At 37.3% G+C, this 13738-nt stretch overlaps 1 protein-coding gene across 3 annotated transcripts in view; it reads right to left on the bottom strand.

Annotated features, from left to right (window-relative positions):
- Nucleotides 1-13149: 13149 nt before the first annotated feature.
- Nucleotides 13150-13738, bottom strand: part of CEP128 (centrosomal protein 128) — a 504131-nt gene continuing 503542 nt past the window's right edge. For all 3 annotated transcript variants that reach the window (XM_023185111.1, XM_023185121.1, XM_026455590.1), the window contains one exon: nt 13150-13443. In XM_023185111.1, coding sequence (XP_023040879.1) covers nt 13340-13443 — 104 coding nt within the window. In that variant the 3' untranslated portion in view covers nt 13150-13339. The remainder of the gene's footprint in view (nt 13444-13738) is intronic.

Raw genomic sequence — 13738 nt, 5'->3', positions numbered from 1 at the left:
AAACTTTTGCCTGGGCATCCAGGCATTTCCATCCATCTTCTGAAATCTAGGCAGAGGTTCTCAAACCTCAATTCCTGACTTCTATGCACCCGCAGGCTCAACACCACGTGGAAGCAGCCAAGGCTTGGGGCTTCCACCTTCTGAAGCAACAGCCCGACCTGTACACTGGTCCCTTTCAGCCATGGCTGGAGTGGCTGAGACCCAGGGCATCAAGTCCCTAGGCAACACACAACAAGGGGACCCTGGGCCTGGCCCAGGAAACCATATTTTCCTCCTGGGCCTTCACGTCTGTGATGGGAGGGGCTGCCGAGAAGATCTCTGACATGGCCAGGAGACATTTTCCCCAGAAAATAAGTTTTTCTTTTTTATTGCGTAGTAAGGCTGCAAATTTTCCAAACTTTATGCTCTGCTTCCCTTATAAAACTGCATGACTTTAACAGTACCTAAGTCACCTCTTTAATGCTTTGCTGCTTAGTAATTTCTTCTGCCAGATATCCTAAATCAGCTTTCTCAAGTTCAAATTTCCGCAAATCTCTAGGACAGGGGCAAAATGCCGCCTGTCTCTTTGCTGAAACAACAAGCGTCACCTTTACTCTAGCTCCTAACAAGTTCCTCATCTCCACCTGAGACCACCTCAGCCTGGACCTTTATTGTTCAAATTGCTATCATCATTTTGGGCAAAGCCATTCAACAAGTCTCTAGGAAGTTCCAAACTTTCCCACATTTTCCTGTTTCCTTGTGAGCCCTCCAAACTGTTCCAACCTCTGCCTGTTACCCAGTTCCAAAGTCACTTCCACATTTTCAGGTATGCTTTCAGCAATGCCTCACTCTACTGGTAACAATTTACTGTATTAGTCCATTTTCATGCTGCTGCTAAAGACATACCCGAGACTGAGAAGAAAAAGAGGTTTAATTGGACTTACAGTTCTACATGGCTGGGGAGGCCTCGGAATCATGGCAGGAGGCAAAAGGCACTTCTTACATGGCAGCGGCAAGAGAAAAATGAGAAAGAAGCAAAAGCAGAAACCCCTGATAAACCCATTAGATCTTGTAAGACTTATTCACTATCAGGAGAACAGCATGGGAAAGACCGGCCCCCATGATTGAATTACCTCCCCCTGGGTCCCACCTACAACATGTGGGAGTTCTCAGAGATATAATTCAAGTTGAGATTTGGGTGGGGACACAGCCAAACCATATCACAAGGCTTATAACTCAAAGATGGTTTGGTCTCTCTTAGCATTAGCTTTGCGAGATTCAGACTATATATTGTCCGCTTTAATCCAGTGCCGAATGTTATTTTATACTTCAACAGTATATTCATAAACTATAGAAATGGAAAGTGACTCAGTTATTCAACTTCCTCAGTTAACAGCAAAGAGCCACGAGAGGTAAAATGGCAGGCTCAGTGTCACATCGCAATTAGTGACAGACACAGACAGGATTTCTCTGGACCTAACACTAATCTCCTTACAGTAGTCAGGATAGCCAACCAGAGACTGTGGTTTTAAATCCATCCATTTAGATGCATGTAGATCCTAGTTCACCTTAAATAGCCAAATTCCTACTTTAGTATCTAAACCTAAAAAGGGTATTAGAGTAATTCTTAATATTATCTGGGGTGACAAAATAAATACTAATATTCTCTAGTAATAAAAGTAGGTAGACTTAATACCTAGGAGCTTTTATTTTTAAAACCTGACCAAAATTCTGGTATAGCTGTTATCTTGTCAAGGGACAAAGAGAGTTAAATGTAGTTTGGGTGATAGTATACTTTTTTTAAAGAAAAAGTGCCACTCGTTTTTTTTACGAAGAGAGGAGTTAAAAGAATCCTGTTTTTTCCAGATTGCATTCATTCACTAAATATTTATATTTACCCAAACAACTATAATAGCAGAAATGCTACATTCTTTGCACATTTTTCCGAGTATCTATTACAGAGCTGGGCTTTTAGAAGTCACCGATTGGTGGTGTCTTTTCCTATGTTTAGTATGTTGGATAACTTCAAAACAAAAGTCATTGATGTTATGTCAGCTACTACTGATGTACTGCTATAGAGACAAAGAAGCATACGGTTCTTGACTATTCCAATGCTTGTGTTGTCCAGAAACATGCAGTGTAGTATGCACTTTCTTATAATGTCATCAGTAACATGAAGTACAATGGCAGTTTCTTTCATTGTGCATGCACCAGAAGCTTAGAATGAATAACACTCTTACCAGGCTGACAAGCATCAAGTTGCATTATGGTATCTATACTAAAAAACTTGCACTATCTAACTATAGCATAGGGCCTAGGAAGCTTTGTTAATATGAGTGACAAGACACATGAAAAGCACATTATCCACTGCTTCAATATCAGCTGAAAAAGCCGAACCTTGGGAAGCTCAAACTTTATGACCTAAATTTCAAAATGTGCCAAACATTTTAGTAGAAAGAGTTGTGAATTGCAATGGCAATGTGGAGAGAGAGGAAATAGTAAAGGTAAAGAAACAAAGAGGGACAGAAGTACACAATTCTAAGTGATTTTTATAGCAGACACTTAGCCCAAGTAAGCAAATAAATTGCTAAATGACAAGAAATTGGCATGTGAGCTAAGCAAGTTTCTCAAGCCAAATACCTTAAAATCAAGGATCACTGGTGGGATGAAGAGGCAACCAAACCACAACCAGCTTGTACATTAGCCAAATATTGGCAGGTCAAGAAGGCTCAGCAAAGATTAACCTGCCACATCCTATAGGGGGTGAAGCTCAGCTTACTGAGGATGATACTGAAAAGTCAATGATCAGGGAACAATTGATGTTATTTATCATTATGAGTCTCTCTACTTTCCCTAAAAACCCACACTGCAAAGCCAACTTAGAATTTAAGGGAGCAACATTACAATTTAAAGGATTTTGTTCCACATTAACCATCCAGTGGATAGTCCTGTGGAAGCATGTGATGATGAAAGATATATATATACACACACACACAAATCCACAAGTATAATGGCCGACACACACTCAGGCCTTCAGCTGTAGACTTGCACAAACACAAAAGAGAAATAATGCATGCAATGACAGCACAGATACTCTACTAATATCTTTTAAGGCAAAATCAGCATATTTCATGCTCAGTAAATTAGTTATTAATAGTGGTGACATAGGGATGTTATCTGATTGGTGTGGTTTTCATGCCATTCATGGCACTGAAGGCATGATTTAAACTATCAGGCAGAAGTTCCAAGAACAACACTGTGATGTGAATTTAAATGAATACAATCAAGCTAGTGGTTCTGTGAAGTGCTGAAAGACTGCAAATTTGGCTACCAAAACCAGTTAATAAACACACTTTGCTCACTGTGGTCAGGAAAGATGGTTGAGACTATAGATGGAGTTAGTTCAGTTAGTAAATGTATTTTGAACACTTACTGTATGTCAGCCACAGTACTAGGCAAAACACAATGCCTTTCTTCAAAGAGGTTACTGTCTAGTGAAACATTTTATAATTTAGAAATACAGTAACATGTTTGTAGCAGCTATATGTAATTTAACAAATAAGCTGCTTTCTAGGTACCATTGTTATGTCTGGCAATTTTCTATGCAACTTTTAAAGCTTCTGATTCTGGATAAAATATTGATTGAAGGAGTTAAGATGTTCAACAGGTGATGGTATCAAAACGGTAAAACCCCTCATCTTCATTCTTTTTTCTTTTCTTTTTTCTCTGAGACAGGGTCTCATTCTGTTGCTCCTGCTAGAGTACAGTGGCACAATCACAGCTCACTGCAGCCTTGATCTCCAGGGCTCAAGCGACCCTCTCACCTCAGCTTCTCAAGCAGATGGGACTACAGGTGTGTGCCACCATGCCCAAATAATTTTCGTATTTTTTGTAGAGATGGGGTTTTTACCAAGTTGCCTAGGCTGGTCTCAAACTCCTGAGCTCAAGCAGTCTGCCTGTCTTGGCCTCCCAAAATGCTGGAATTATAGGCATGAGCCACTGCACCCAGCCAATCTCAGTTCTCATTTATACAATTTTTTCTATATGCTAGACCTCTGGCTACTAATTGTAAAATGTATGGCAAATATCAAAGTGGTGATGATTTACCTTGATCAGACCTTACCAAGACCTGCTTGAGTTATCAATGTTACCACATGCATCCTCACACAAATTATAGGTAACCTGGGAATTAGCTCCCATGATGCTATCAGCAGACGGTAATTATTCTATTGGTAAAAGGCAGTTTTGCTTTGTCAAATTGATCAAACATTTATGTAAAGTCATGGTATTAATATCAGTATCAGAATGAACATGGATCTCACTCTGTTGATTGCCACTTTGATGGCATCAGTTATCACCTTACGAAAGCCGGTGATTTCATACATATTTGAAAAGACGAAAGAAGATACCTCTCACATCCATGCTTTCAACATGAGGGTTACAGCCCACAGGAAGATTTTATTCTCCTTTAGATTCTTTCTTTGTTTCCAGTTCACTTGTAATGACTCTCCAAGAAGAGCAATAAAGGTATTGAACATTTAGCCTGAACATCTGTTGGAATGAATATTGCACGGGAAAGTTTTTCTATATCTGCTCTGTGGTATCAGTGTCCACAACTGCACATTCCTCTAAGAAATACAGTCCCAAAAGAGAAAGGGTAGAGAAATCTGACCTGAATTGTGGTCATTAGCGTGAGAAATAACACATTGTCTGCAGCTCAAAAGCAGTGGAATCAAGGTAGCCCCAGGCAGAAGTCGGCAGCCATTGTGGACAGCTGTCCCTCAGTGGCTCCAGAACTACGTTGTTCTCACGTGAGATCTGTCTATGAGAAGTTCAGTCTATATCCAGTAATGGTTCTGAGAATCTGAATCTCATCTTCAGTTAATACCCAACAAATGATACATTTTCACATACATATACACAAGATCCTTGCTTCTGGAAAGTAAAGGCTGCCCAAAAACAAAACCAGAAGAATCATTATTGGGTTGTATGGCTTCGCCTTTAGTATTTATCTCAAAATCAGTCAAGGATAACACGAGGGTCTTGGCTCTCTTATTTGATATCATCTCAATATATACAACTTTTAGATCCCTCTTCCTTTCCAAAAGTCCAATTTCATTCCTTTTTCTGAGAAGAGCAATAAACACTGAAACATGAATGAGTAATGAAAGTTTAGCATAGTCAAGTCTAGTTGTACCAATTTCAAATTGTGTATAACTATAATTGCTATTAGGAATTATGAATTATGCATACTGAAACCTGTAGGTCTAGTTAACTAACTTTATCAGCATACCAAGTAAATAAATTATACAGAAATTCTTAAAAATCACAAAGTTAAGACTGGTAACATATACTAGAGACTTTTTGGCCAATTAAATAAGATTTGGCACATGATAGGTCCACAAGAATTTAGTGATGAATGAGTAAATGGACCGATGATTGAATTAAGGGAAATAATGCTTTCTTGAGTGGAAGGCCACTAGTGCTGAGGAAACTTAGGAATTGAAGTACGTAATTGTTGGCATATGTGCCTGTTCAATGATGGGAAGTTTTTCCAAAGTAGATAACAGCAGGTGTAATAAAATGCATGTGTATATTCATGTAGGCTATTTTTAAAAGACATTATCTACACTACCACTTGGTACAAATTCCAAACCATAAAATCACTGAAGACATTGTAAACACAGTTTGAGGAGCTACGCTGTTTGCTCCATTTACTTAGTTTTGTTATTTATGCAAGACCTGTACATTCTAGTACTTTAACTGTTGCAATTGGCTGGAAGGGTGGGGAGTCCTTAGCAAAGCTTCTATTCTTGAAAATATTTAGACATTTTAGAATCGGAAAATTCTGGGTAGGTTTTCCTTTAGTCCATTCCTAAACAATAAGAGGAGGGGCATCAACTTGAATACAAACAAATATTTCATATTATCAATTATATTTAAGGGGGGTACACACTGTAAGATAAAAGGCCAAGACAAATTATATATGGCTATCAGCTATCAGTCTTTCAGGGACAACAAGATGGAAAGGTAGAAAAGAATCCCTGATCTTGATGTCGACATTGAAGTAAAGCTGGACGAGATTTAAATATCAAGGAATCATCAAATTAAAATCTTCCTTCACATGACAATGTCAAAGTCTGGAAATGTTACCCTGAAACACAGTGGTTGACTGTGAGCCACTGGTATAGAGAAGAAAAAATGAAATTGCATGTGAAATGTTAATGTGGAATCATTGCCCCAAATCAGGTTGCTCTGAAGTTCCTGGGAGTGAGAGAAAACAGAATTACAACTTGACTCTAAAGACATTTGCAACCTTTATAATCAAATACTACTTCTGTCCTTCAAACCAAACAGAAGAACTATACTATAGGCCTTGATTTAATTGGATGTCTTGATGATGATTCTGATGAATCGGTAGAGTCCTGGCAGAGTCTTTCAGAAGGAGGAGGTGGGAAGTAACCTCTAGTAGTTAATCAAGCGTTTTTGGAAATGACTTTAAGACCTTCATTTGGGTGAGCCTCAGGACTGAGTCACAGCTCAGACACCTGGGAGAACACATGATACTGGAAACCATATTAAAAAGAAAATACTCTTGTACTTCACCTGGAAAATAGCCACTTTCATATTTTTGTTTTGGGATAGGCACTAAAACTCAGAGAAGACTATAATAAAATGAATGTCAAGGCACAGTTCTTGAACTTGACCATTGATCAGAATCACCTGGAGGATTTGTTACAGCATAGATCGCTGGCGCCATCCCCAAAGCTTCTGAATCAATAGGTCTGGGGATAGCTAGAGAATATGTAATTCTAACAAGCACCCAGGTGATACTGCTGCTGCAGGTTTTGAGACCACCCTTTGTGAACCATTGTTTTCAGGAATCGTTGAACAAAAGGATATGTATCTTCCTCATAAAACTATGATTTACCCTCAGTGGGATCCAATCCGTGAGTTTACACGCAGTTAAAATTAAGAAATGAGCAATGACCACCACTGTTAATTTGGAACAGTCAAACTAACCTCACAAAAGACTTCTCCAATGGAAAAAAAAGTGGGAAACTCTTTCCACGGTACACACTGGCTTTATTGGCTGTGGTCTTGGTCAAAGCACAGAATGAACCTTGGCCAGCAGCATGAGGTCTCTCAAGCTGCAGCTGTTGGGCGGAGGCTGCTCTGCCAGTGACTCTGGGCAGGAAGTGCCTCGTTAGAACTGTTGCATCTATTTTACTAAGGCCGGGGGGGGGGGGAAAGAAAGAAAGAAAGAAATCTGTAGGTTTCTCCAAACCTCTTTTAATGCCCACCTTCCTAAAGTCACCATGTTAGATGGCTTTGCTACCCATCACTGTTTTATTTCTGGTAACTAACAGCTTGGGGTTCATTATGATGGGAAGTTTCAAATATGCTAAGTCATAAATCAAGCCTGTATCTTCACTCACAGTGGAATTAATGACAGCATAAATAAAATGAAAATCCAAAATGACAGACAAGCACAGGGCACCTCGAATGAAAAGTATCAGAAAGCTGATCACTTTGCACCCAGATCCAAACTGATAGCCAGCAGTCTATAAAGAACATGAAGGATTAGTGCAACTTTTATCAGAAATGTGACTTTATAGAGCACATCAAGTTCAACAGGACTTCTCACAATGCTTCTTTCCAGGACCCTGCATCACATAAAGGATGAGGTGCTACCACAGTTTTTTCCTTCCAGTAAACAGTTTAAAATGTGTGTTATTAAAGGCAACCCAGCTTCCTCTGTGTTCATATCATTTTACAGAACTCCTGCCATCCTTCATTCCCTTATCCAGCTAAGTGCTGAGCAACAATGGACAAACAAAATCTAAACTAGCATAACCACTACCCCAGGGATAACACTGAATAAGAGTTATGCAGTATGATCTGATAATAGCTGGCTTCAAGAGCTAAGAAGAAAAGGGAGGAAAAAAGCTTGTAAAGGGGATATATTTGAAATCGAAATTTTAAATCAAATGTGCAATTGGACACACATTTTGGGAATTGCTCTTTTGGCTATTAGATGATGAAGGTGATATGAATAGGTTCTCTGATATATGAAGTACCTATAAACACTGTATTAAAAATAGCTGTGTATTATCATACAAGGATGAAGAATAATGATCTTATTTTACCAAGAGAAATCTTTCACACCTGGTTAATAGATCAGCTCACATCTTAAGAAAAATAACAAAAGTGTTTCATGTAATAATCTCACTAACTCCTTATGCTTGCGATTATCCTGTTATCTTAAAATACATGCACAGGGCAAGTGAGTATGACTCTAGCCCACAGGCAGGCCCTAAAAAAGGACAGAAAGTTGCTTCTAAAGATCATTGAGGAGAGGACTGGATACCGGAGAAGGAAATCAAAGAGAGACAGACTGGGAGAGATGAAATATTTCCAATAGAAATACAGTATCTCAAGGACAAAGGGATGCATTGTTTCGAAGTACAAATTTTCGCATTATTGGCAAAGTGTCTTGCACTTTTGAAAGCCATTTGAATGCTTGGTGGCTTCAAATGACTCACAAGTACACCTGACTCTCAATTTAAAAACTTGTAAGAAAAAAAACAAAAGGAAACTATAATTTAATGGAAAACCTAATACTATCAAAATTAAACTTGGCATTTTTTAAGCAAGCATGATTTTAAGAAAATATTAAATCATTATGTAAAGAAGATTGTGAGCTAGTGATTAAGGAACATATAACATTATCCTACTTTCCCTCAGAATGTTTTTTTACTTTTAAATTGTAACATCCGAACTGTTGGTAGTTCAGTATCCACTAGTTTTGTTAAAAATTTATATATATATATAGCCTGAAGCCAGTATTCTGATCTTTATTTCCAATGAAGTATACAGCTAAGATGACACAGAGTTCCAATATGTAAGGATAAATTGTAACTTTAATTTTATTTAAATAATACCAGTCAAACTGCTTCACTAAAAGTAATTGAAAATGAGAGGGCGACAAGTTGTGGGGTCATATGGGGCAGCAGAAGACAGACTGCATAGGACAACCCAGCATCTGTCTGTTTGAGAAAAAGAGAGCATTCCTCCAGAGAATTGCAATTGGCAACTGTGTAACTTCAGTTTCCTGAAACATAGCAAGTTATCATTGTAAGTACAGGTGGTAAATATTGCAAGGCTCTGTTTGGACTATAGTAGCATTTCCCACCTCCCAACATTCTCATTTATATGCTCAGAGACATTAGGTTCTACATTATAAAAAATGGAGGCCATCAGACGATATATTGTTTCAAACATCTTCCTGAAAGGCAGCTAACATGTAGCTAACATGCAATTTAGAAATCCAGTATATTCCTGTAGAGAGCAACTTCACATCCACAATTATCACAGGGCTTTACACCCACGTCAGAATCCAGCTATGTTAGAGAAGAAAAGATGCCCAACCACAGAAGTATCCCTAGGGTTTTAGTCATAAGAATGGCCGAAGACATATGCAATATAAATCATTTCCTAATTTGCTACTTCGGAAAAGAAATGCAGGGGCTACAAACCCTAGAGTCGGCCCTTATAGTGTGGGTCGAACAGTTACTAGACTTCAGAGGTCCACAGTAGGAGTTATCCTGGTAGAACACTAAGGGTGACTTGTGCTGGGCTTGAATTTAGGTAGGATATGGCCATAGGCATAGATATAGCAGGAGAAGCCAATGGGGCAGATGAGGGCCAGATGAGGTTAGAACTAGAAGGTGCTGCTGGTTTCGCCAAAGAGTAGATTGGTTTACTTTGTTACTAATCAAAAGCTAGGGTGAATTTTCTGAAATTTATTTGGGGGCTTGGAATCTAAAGTTCTGCTTTTCCATGTAAGCATTTCTTCCAGCCTTAAATTAGATGTGTCGTGTTTTGTAAGGAAATGAAACTAAATGGAATCTTTCGTGGTTTAAATTTCTTTTGTCAAATAGGCATAAGTTGATATGTTTCTATTGCTAAACATTTGAGAACTTAAACGTTGAAAGATGGAACTATTTTCATATCATACTTTGGTGCATGAAATGCCTTTATATACAAACTTTCCCAAATTTCCTTTCCAGCTAAGGTTCATAATTTAGTTTTGATCCAAGAAAACCAGATGCTTTCGTGAGAACAGCTTCCTCATTTGAAGGCCATGAAAAATCACAAATTTTCTGTTTTGTTTTAAATTGAGAGAAAACACTGGAACAGTCTGTCTGGGGAGGGGGTGTAAGACTCTTGGAAAATTACTCAAAGATCATTCACATTCTTGGCTACCATAGGATGTGTAGTTGCATTTATAATAAGAACAAATCCTGAGTAAAACAATTTGAGGTATTTTATTCCTTCCTAAAAAAAAAGAGTTTGCTAAGTAAATGTGCCATCTCCTTATATGTTAAATTTGGTCCTATTTTAAACATGATGTGTTATCTAACTACAAAATTCAATACAGATTAGAGAAAATGTAACAACTACTAAATGGCTCTAAATGTACTTTACATATCACTGAACCGAGACTCAAAATGAAAAATGCACTTATCATACTTGAAAGGAGAAAAATGAAGAAAAGTAGGTTCATTTTCTTAAGTAGGTAGGCATTTTTTATACATGTAAACTTTAAATGCTGTATGCGTACTACTTTATTAAGTTATAGATTTTAGCTCTTTATTAGTAAAAATAGGTAGGTAAACTATAACAATAAGAAAAGTTAGTGGTTCTGAGAAACTGGGTGCATAAAACGTTATATAACCAACTGGTTTTCAGCCTTCCAGTCAGACACTAGTCAAAGAAATAATATGACCTTAGCCAATGGGAAAAACATCAAGCCAGATTTCTCCCAGCTGTGTTTCTCCCCCTGTAGGCTTCAGCAACTTCAATGGAAGTTTAGTGTGTTTAGGGAGAAAGATGGCCAGAAGAATCAAATTATTAAACCAAAAAGGTCAACCTTCAAATTAAGTATTGGACCAGGCTTACTGCAGAATAAGGTTTATCCTTCCCAGTGTCCCTGTGCTACAGGCAATATGGTGGACCAGCTACCATTCAAACAGGGCCGATATCACATGTAATGGAGGCTATCCTGCCAAAAGGGTGAGTAAAGGAAAGAAGTTGTTGGCTTTAAGATGCACAGATCAAGCTATTAATGTTTCCTTAGCATGCTTTTTGATTTCCAACTCAAGGGTAGGGTAACTGCAAGAGATAGGAAAAATCCTCAGAGGAGACAGGTCCCTGGATTCAATTCTATATAAACAGGAGGCCAAGGAATTTTGACAAAATTATTGTTCACAAAAAGTTGACTTTGCCTTTGAAGTTCATGTGTGTCCCATATTTAAGTCAGACACTTTCATTCATCCAACAGTAGCACAGGGCATTCAATAACATGATATAATGGCTTTTTTTTTTTTTTTTTTTAGATTGAAAAAGTTATTTCATAAGATTCCTCTCCATTCTGTTATAAAATCACTGGCTACTATGTTTTCAAGGATTTCTCAAGTAAATAATTTGAGTTACTTTACATTTCCAGGTCTAATTGGTTTGGTGCAATATTTTTTAAGTGAACATAGATGCACTAATAATGGTTTAAATCAGTTCTTATTGAAGAGAATGGACTGTATGAAGGCCCTACTAATACATAAAAGAAAAAGTTATTTAACTAACATTTATCCATAGGATTTAAATAAAACCTGTTGATTTTCCCTTGTATTTTCTTCTCTGCTGGTTATTTAGGACCAGGGAGATAAAATATTTTGATGTTGGTCAAACCATCAATGGAAATAAATTCTCAATACTTTAAATATTACCACACAGTGATATAGTTTATATGGATCACCAGGACTGTGAGTCACACTACATGGGATACTCCTAATAAATCCTCGTAATGCTCATTAGTACATTGCATTGCTCTGAGAATTCCTGAAGTTAGATAAAAGAAAACCAAATCTGTTTAATGTTGTGTAACCCCAAATTTCTCCAGCTAGCCTGAACAAATCACTCCTGTTTTCATGTAATTCCTAATGCCAAACAAACTTTGCGATGTGCATACCTGTTTTTGTATCTCATTTTTTTCTCCTAGCACAATGACTGGCATATAGTAAGAACTCAAAAGATTTTTAAAATGCATAAATGATAAAAATGCATAGCTATACTCTCAGGTTACATAGCTTGTGTTACGCAATTTTTGGATATGAGATATCTTCATGTTCTATGGGAAGAGTTGCATTCAATTTCATGGAAAGAGGCTGCCATTTTTTTCTTCAGTACCATCAAATATGGTAAGTTAGGACAACATATCTTGAGCGGAAGCATCTTTATGAAATGTGAGAACTCTAATGAGCAAGTGTACTTTAACAAACACAAAATGTAATGCATATTACAAAGGTATTGCTTTATTGTCCTTGTCTGTGCAGAATCCTTGACCCAGTAGGATTCAGTTCCTGAAAGTTTACTATTACTTAGCATTTACTATAAATCTTTCTCCACTAGGAGATCAGCATGTAAAGGGAATATGTTCTTAAACACTTTGATGAAAAAAGTTGGGATGGTAGAAGCAGATAGTACCAAATTATACAAGATTATATATACATCTCGTGGACAAAGGAGTTTGGTGCTATGATTTTAGTCACAGTAAACCAAAGATGGTCCAGGATATGACTGAAGTGATCACAGTAGCATATTTGGCCACAAAAAGACAAACAAATAAATTGTGCTATGAATTCTTTACAGTGCTCAACAGTTCAGATATCATTTATGAATTCTTTATTGCTATTAAAAATGGATGATTGGAAATGATTTTCAGCTACTGTATGTAGTTGTGGACTGCTGAGATGATGGATATAAAAGTCCTGAGCATTTATAAAGAGGCCTGTCTAATGTTATATATGCACATCTCCATGACATGTTATAACACATGATAATTTATTAGGGAGAAAGCATTTTTCAAAAAATCAGTTGTATATAAATGCTGCCTGAATCTAAAGTGCTGGCAACTTTTGCCTGAAGGGTAACTCATTTTCCTTCTTTTTAGCCAGTAATTTTTGAAAGGCCTCACAATTAGAAATCCAAATTTTGGTTGGGAAAATGTGACTGACCACACTTGAAAAAGGAAAATACAAAGTGAAAAAAATATCATTCTTTCTGTGCTAGTATAAGTTGCAAATAAATTAGCTGCATATCATTCATTAGCTGATATTATTTGGACTGGTTTACCATTTACAAGGACCAACAGTATTGTCACTTTTGTCGATGTTTGGCAATACCAAAGAGCCAAAGTTGCAGGTATGTCTGGTAGATAATCTGGGCCAAATTGCTGTAAGAACAGAGAAGTTATTATTTGTAAAACACTCGTGTAAAATAACAAATTACATTTGCTTTTCTAGCTCTCATATTCCTCTTTTTTGGATTGTGAACTTGTTCCATTCATTGTGGCATCTTCCTTGTTTGAAGCTGAATCTGGAGCAACAGTTCTTTTGGTAAATGCTGGCAAGGTAAGAAGAAAAAGAAAAATAAACCTAGGTGAATATAAAACTGGCCTAAAAAATTAATTTTGCAGAAGGTAGTTAATGTATCATGGTATTAGATCTAGTTTTCTATAATTGAACTTCACAGGGACTAAGATACCTTCAACCTAAGAATAAATACATCCAATTTATGACATTTAAAAAAAACCCATGAGAATTAAAATTTTTCTTTTATTTGAAGAATACCTGAGAGCAAAAAGTGTGTGCTTCATCAGGATACAATGATATAAACCACATATGCATGCACACACACA

The sequence above is a fragment of the Piliocolobus tephrosceles genome, chromosome 6 (genome assembly GCF_002776525.5).
Source record: "Piliocolobus tephrosceles isolate RC106 chromosome 6, ASM277652v3, whole genome shotgun sequence".
Lineage (NCBI taxonomy): Eukaryota > Metazoa > Chordata > Mammalia > Primates > Cercopithecidae > Piliocolobus > Piliocolobus tephrosceles.
This window is presented reverse-complemented; position numbering and strand designations above follow the sequence as displayed.